General features: G+C 36.7%; 1 protein-coding gene across 1 annotated transcript; it reads left to right on the forward strand.

The window, feature by feature from the left end:
- Positions 1 to 4890: 4890 nt before the first annotated feature.
- LOC128103080 (olfactory receptor 7G2-like) lies at positions 4891 to 5838 on the forward strand. Its single transcript, XM_052727168.1, has one exon. The coding sequence runs from the start codon at positions 4891 to 4893 to the stop codon at positions 5836 to 5838; it is 948 nt and encodes a 315-aa protein (XP_052583128.1).
- Positions 5839 to 6964: the final 1126 nt, after the last annotated feature.

Here is a 6964-nt window from a genome sequence, read left to right on the forward strand (position 1 = left end):
GTAGAAACCCTAATGAAGACATCTTGAAAATAGTCTATAGCTTGATTTGGATCTGATATTGTTGAAGTTGTCCTGTACAGATCTGGAAAACCTCCTGGCTATGAACTTGCTCATCTCATCAAACTTACCTGTTCTGATACTCTCATCAATGTTCTTAAATATACATTGCAACATTACATTTGGTTTTGTTCAAATCATTTTCTCTTATTTGAAATTTATCTTCAGTTATAAAAATACCTTCAGTTAGAGGCAGGGATTCAGTCTTTTCCACTTGTGGGTCTCATTTTTCAGTTTTGTTTCTATTCAATGAGACAGCATTAGGTGTTTACATTAGCTCTGCACTTACTGTTTCAGCAAGAAGGACTACAGTAACTTCACTGATATGCACTATTGCCCCTCAAATGATGAATCTCTTTATTTATTGTTTGAGGACATGATACCTTGAGAAAACACCTAAGAAGTTTCTCTTCAACGGCCTGTCATTGTACTTTGTACTTTGATTTGTAGAGTTAGTCAAAGCAAATAATTACTTCTGTATCAGAATGTCTGGCTCTTCTTCAATCCACATCCTCAAACATTTCCTTCTAAATGAGCAGACAAAAAAAAAATGTTATTTGTAGCTAGAGTTTTCCTGCCTGGCCCACAGTCAGGACAAATCTCTCTCACCTGCCAGTCCCACAGCCGCTCAGACCCGACCAAGTAAACACAGAGACTTATATTGCTTACAAACTGTATGGCCGTGACAGGCTTCTTGCTAACTGTTCTTACAGCTTAAATTAATCCATTTCCATTAATCTATACCTTGCCACGTGGCTCATGGCTTACTGGCATCTTCACATGCTGTTTGTCATCGTGGTGGCTGGCAGTGTCTCTCTGACTCAGCCTTCCACTTCCCAGCTTTATTCTCCTCCTTGTCCCACCTATACTTCCTGCCTGGCCAATCAGTGATTTATTTGCCAACCAATCAGAGCAACACATTTGCCATACAGAACATCCCACAGCAGTTATTTATTTTCATCTTGGTTTTGTTATCTTATTTGAGTTTTGTTTTCTGGTCCCTGATATTTGACAAGTTGTTTTAGAAATGTAGATAAATTTTTTCTTCTCAGTTTACAGAAACAGAGCCTGAGGTAGAGGCTTGAGATTAAATGAATTTTAAAACATAAAAATATATAATTTAATGTCAAATGTCATTTACATTAATTTATTAAGTATAATACCATGTGTATGTCTAATAGTGTTTAATAATAAGCACAGGTCAGTTAGATGGTATTGCATGATTTTTCTAAGGGGACATAAAAGTAATATCTATCCACACTAAATAGACTATATAGTCAAAAATACAGCAAGCCAATATTCCAGCAAGTACAGCTTTACAAAATATGTGTTATTTTATTATAGTTACTTATAGGACCATAATTCAACAGCCCTGTTCATCAAGTTTCTAATTTGCATGGCTCTAGGCAGCATTGTTGCAAACCTAGATGCCACTGTAGGCTCCAGCATCTTAAGATAGTTATAAAGTTTAACCAGAGAGAACTTGTATGGTTTTGTGTGTGTTGGCTGTGATCTTAATCAGGGGTTTCACTGCTCTTGGGAAACCCTGTAGTCATGAGAAAGATGAACTCTTTTCATATAGGCTGGCAAAGAGCACACCTAAGGGACAGCTTGCTGTAAGATGGAGTCTAATTCTGTGACTTTCAATACAGTTCCTCATGCTGTGGTGACCCCCAACCATAAAATTATTTTCATTGCTACTTCATAACAGTAATTTTGCTACTGTTATGAATCACAATATAAATATCTAATATGCAAAATTTTAAAATGCAAACTTGGTGAAAGGGTTGTCCAACCAACCAAAGGTTTGCAACCCACAGGTTGAGAACCTTTGATTTAGAGACTTCATCCCACCCTTCACCTCTTCTTCTATCTGTTGCTTTCAACCCCTCTCCTTTGTCTTGTTTCTAGAACCTCTAATGGAATAGTGTATTATCATTTACTCCTAAATAGAGTAGAATATTGAATATTAGAACAATAACAAAGGCCACAGCAATGTGTACTTTGAATTAGAATGATATGGAATCTCATTGAGACAATGTGGCCTCAATTACCAGATAAAAGTCTAGTATATTAATCATCACAACAATCTACATGACCTAGATAATGAAAATCTTCCTTTAACATGCTTAAACTATATGTTGTATTGGTTTTGTTGTCTGGGCTAAAAGCACAGAACCTAGTGTCAATAATCCCCAGCTAGCATCCATGGGAAATTTTCAGTATTTATAAAGACAATCTTTTGTATGTCACTTTCTTCTCTTGTGCTATATCTTGATTTAGCATGGATATGCTTTCATGTATATATTTTAATGTCTTGGCTATAAAACTGATCAGAAACTTAAGTTAAATGAAAATGAACACATCCAACACCTCCTGCCTTGACCACCAGCAGGACTAGGGTATACATGAAACACACCAATCTCCAGAAAAAGGTAAGAATTTAGTAATATAAGGTTTTCAGAATTGGCATGCAAAGTTTTAGAGGTATTGCCAGGTCAGAAAAGCCAACTGAGTATGAATGTAATTGTCTGGTTATTTGGCACATGCGAGCACAGGTGCTTTCCACATAACCATCCTCTGACTATGGGTGAGTAGTAGGCTCCATGTCTGTAATAGGCACTCTGTTTCCTAGTTGATTTAATTTATGTTACCAGATTTGGGGGAACAACCTGTGTGCCAATAAGACAAGTTCTGCCAAATGTCCATTATAATCCAATTAAAGGAGAGGAGACAAGTTAATAATAAAAAGCAGAAAAAGAGTATTTATTCAATAGATCCACAATGGGAAGAGTGATAATGAGACCCGGTGACCCCTAAAGTCCTCTTCTGGGTCCTAAAATGAGGTTGAAGTCTAAGTATAAGCTAATAAATAAGCATAACTGAGCAGTCAGGCTAAGATGCATTCTCTTGTCCATCAATGTCCAAATCCCTCCTACAAGGTCATCCAATGTTGACGTTTCATTTACCAACCAAACCAGAAACACTGCAACAATGCATTCTGTGGTTCCTCCAAAGGGGAGCACTTTTGTATGTTTTTGAGATTATAATATAATTGTATAATTCCTCCCCCTTCTCTTTCTTTCCTCTTATTCCTCTCATTTATCCCCTAGCTCTCTCAAAAAAATGCACAGCCTCTACCCTAGACAAAAGTCTATAGGCAACTCAAAGAATGCTATGAGCAGGAGAAACAGTCTTCCCCAGGGAACAGCACGCTGATTGGTTATCAAATACTACATGGTCAGTCCTGAAAACTTACATTCAAGTAACATACAGACTGATCAAAGTCTTATCTGCAGTCTGAGGGAAAAGGGCATGAAAGAAACAACACATTAAAATATATATTCAAATAGGTCTCCCAACTAAATATATTGATATGGGTATAATGGGATGTTTGATTTTACTAAAATTTCAGTTTGTTAAGTTTGTGAGGTCTATAAAATGAAAGTGATCAAAAAATATAGTGAAAGGCAAATAAGGCAAATATGACCTCATGGGTCAGGACACCAGGCACTCTGAATTTCTCCCATCTTTATAGTTGGTCTTTAAGGACCTACACTCTTGGGATCTTAGTGAAATTAACGTTTACTGTCTAATGAGAAGCTTTGGATATTAAACTGTCAGGGATCTGGAGACTATAGGTGTCAGTCAGTGAAATCTTCTCTTAAAAGCACTGAAAAGTCAGGAAAGAATAGTCTCATCTTCTTCTAGAGATTGTCCTTTCTTCCAGGAGCTCCCGATTCTGACCTGTATGAGCAAGGGTGAGCACTGTTTTCTTTCACAATTTGTGGGATGCTGAAAATCATTCTTCATGAAGCCATCCAAGTAATGCATAGTGCTGTACTTAATGATTTGACATTTGGTCAAGTTTTTTTTTATAACAGATCTGTCTTATCAGTGAGTAAATTGTACATGAAAGACATAGAGAGGCAGGTGTCTTTTGAGGACCCTGTCAATTTTTGATACATTTTCATTTTCAGTGTGACAAATATTCAGCTTTCTGTCATTCTGCTAGATATTTATTACCTCTCAAAACCACCATAAAAGTTTTAAAAAGTAGTGCAAGCATGTATAATCCTAGTACAGATATTGGGAGATTGGAGGCAGATACAATAAATGCACCCATAAAGTCCTGGTCCAGATATCCTGCTGTGCTGCATCATAAAAACAGTAAAGAGACTTTATCTCAAGGAATTAGAAGCAAAACCCGACACCTGAAGCTTTCCTCTGCTTTTAACAAATGTGTCATATCATGCACATGAAATGCTTTCCATAGGCTCAGGGGTTTAAAAATTTGCTTTCTAGCTGGTGGTAGTGTTTAGGAATATTGTAAAACCTTTAGGTGGTGAAGGAAGTGAGTCAATGGAGTAGACATTGGAATTTTATAGCCAAGACCCACTTTCCTCTGTATCCCACCTGGTGAACACACTGGGCCCCTACGGAGTTACAAACAATGATCAAACAGATGGCCCTGGTTAAACTCAGTGGGTCACAAAACAACAGATAAAGACATGAACATGGAACAGGGGCAGAGAGGGAAGTAGGTGGGTGGGTGACAGGATGGGAGGGAGATACAGTGGGGTGAGAGCAATCACAATGAATCATATAGATGAATAAAATTGTTAAAGAACAAATTTTATTAACAAAAGAAGAAATACAGAATACTATTATGACATCTGTTAAAATTTTGACTTCTCATTAACACAACTGACATTCAGTAAAATAACAGCGATTGACATTTTATTTTTACCCTGGTGTACTGTGATGCTGATATTTCTTATTTAGAATTAATTAATTAGATTTTAATTTTGTCCCACTTTTTCTCAAAGATTGATGGGCAACATGGAGCCCCAAAACATAACATTTGTGTTACAATTCCTTCTTCTGGGATTTACAGATGACCCAGAACTTCAGTCTCTCATCTTCAGCCTCTTCTTGTTCATCTACTTGGTCACCATCCTGGGAAACCTGCTCATAATTCTGGGTATAAGCTTTGAGTCCCACCTCCACACCCCCATGTACTTCTTCCTCTTCAACTTGTCCTTTAATGACATCAGTTTCAGCACAACCACAGTCATCAAGATGCTGGTGGACTTCCAAGCAAATGATCAGAGCATCACCTACGCAGGCTGCCTCACACAGCTCTTTTTTGCACTGGTTTTTGCATACTTTGAAAATTTCCTCCTTACAGTGATGGCCTATGACCGCTACATAGCTATTTGTCACCCCTTGAGGTATGCTATCATTATGAATCCTAGGTTATGTGTTCTGCTCTCACTGATCTCTCTGTTCATTAGTATTATGGATTCCCTCATGCACACTCTGATGGTGCAGCGGCTTTCCTTCTGCACAGATCTGGAAATCCCCCACTTCTTCTGTGAACTTGATCAGATCATCAAGCTCTCCTGTTCTGATACCCTCATTGATAACATTGTGCTCTTTGTTGCAACTTGTGTATTTGGTGGTGTTCCTCTTTGTGGAATCATTTATTCTTATTATCACATTGTGTCTACAGTCTTAAGAATAGCATCACTGGAGGGAAAGTGCAAAGCCTTTTCTACCTGTGGGACACACTTGTCAGTGGTTTCCTTATTTTATGGGGCTGGTTCTATGGTATATATCAGCTCTGCAATGAGTGCCTCACCAAGAAAATCTGCAGTGGCTTCAGTGATGTACTCTGTACTTCCTCAAATGATGAACCCTTTTATCTACAGTTTAAGGAACAAGGACATGAAAGTTGCCTTAAGAAATCTTTTAAGTAGAATCAGGTCACTTGAATAATGTGTCCTTTGTTTAGAGTTTGCATGCCTAGATTTAGTCAAAATGACTAGTTTCTAGTAAAGTACAATATCTGAGACTTCTGTTACTATACTTTTTAAAATCATGCTTCAACAAATTGAGCATATTTGTTTTAATTTGTCCTCAATCCTGGATTCTCTGTGTGTCAATATCTGTGAAACTTAAAACAAGGTTTTACTTCTTTAAGAACATTTTCATTCTTCAGGTTTTGAAGAGCATGAGGCAAAGAAAAATTCTCCAAATTAGCCCATTTTATTCTTGAATATTCTCAGAAAACATAAAGATTTAGAAATAGTAATGTGTAAATTGTTTTCAAAACAGTTTCCTCACACATATAGAACAGCATCTGGACCAGTAGATAGCTCAGTGTGCAAAAACACTTTCCTCCAAGTCTAGGACCTCATTTCAATACCCGGAACCCACATGGTGGAAATAAAAGACTGAATACTGCAAGATTCTCTCTAAGATCCACATGCACATTATGATTGTGTATGTGCCAAATACATACATATGTGCATTCATATATGTACACAAAAGTAAATACAAATATATAATAAAATTATTTTAAATGTTTATCTTGGCCATTATGACTCAAAGTAGCCCTGATTTTCATTGTCATGATGACTAAGGATGTGGAATATTTTTAAATTTTCTTAGCTATTTGTGTTTCATCTTTTGAAAATTCTCTACTTAGTCCTGCACCCCATTTTTAATGGGTTAGTTCTTTTCTTGATGTCCAGTTTTTTGTAATTATATATATGTTTTAGATACTAAATCTCTATTGGATATGTAATTGGCAAAGATCAAACCACCATAATCCTATTCTAGTTTCCTTTTATATTCCCATAATACTGTATTCTGTTTTTCTTCTTAAAAGATCCTCTTTTGCCCCTCCCCACCGCCATCACCTTATTAGGTATCTAACTTTTGTGGTTATTCTGATTGTAGTATACCTAATCAAAATTTAAAAGCTAACATCCACATAAAAAAAATTGTGGCAAGATTGTTTTGGTGGGTTGCCTTACTCAGGACAATTTTTTTGTAGCTCCATCCATTTACCCATCATTTTCATAATTTCATTTTTCTTAACATATGGATGATATCCTAT

The sequence above is a fragment of the Peromyscus californicus genome, unplaced genomic scaffold (genome assembly GCF_007827085.1).
Source record: "Peromyscus californicus insignis strain IS unplaced genomic scaffold, ASM782708v3 Scaffold_11__1_contigs__length_118956290, whole genome shotgun sequence".
Classification (NCBI taxonomy): domain Eukaryota; kingdom Metazoa; phylum Chordata; class Mammalia; order Rodentia; family Cricetidae; genus Peromyscus; species Peromyscus californicus.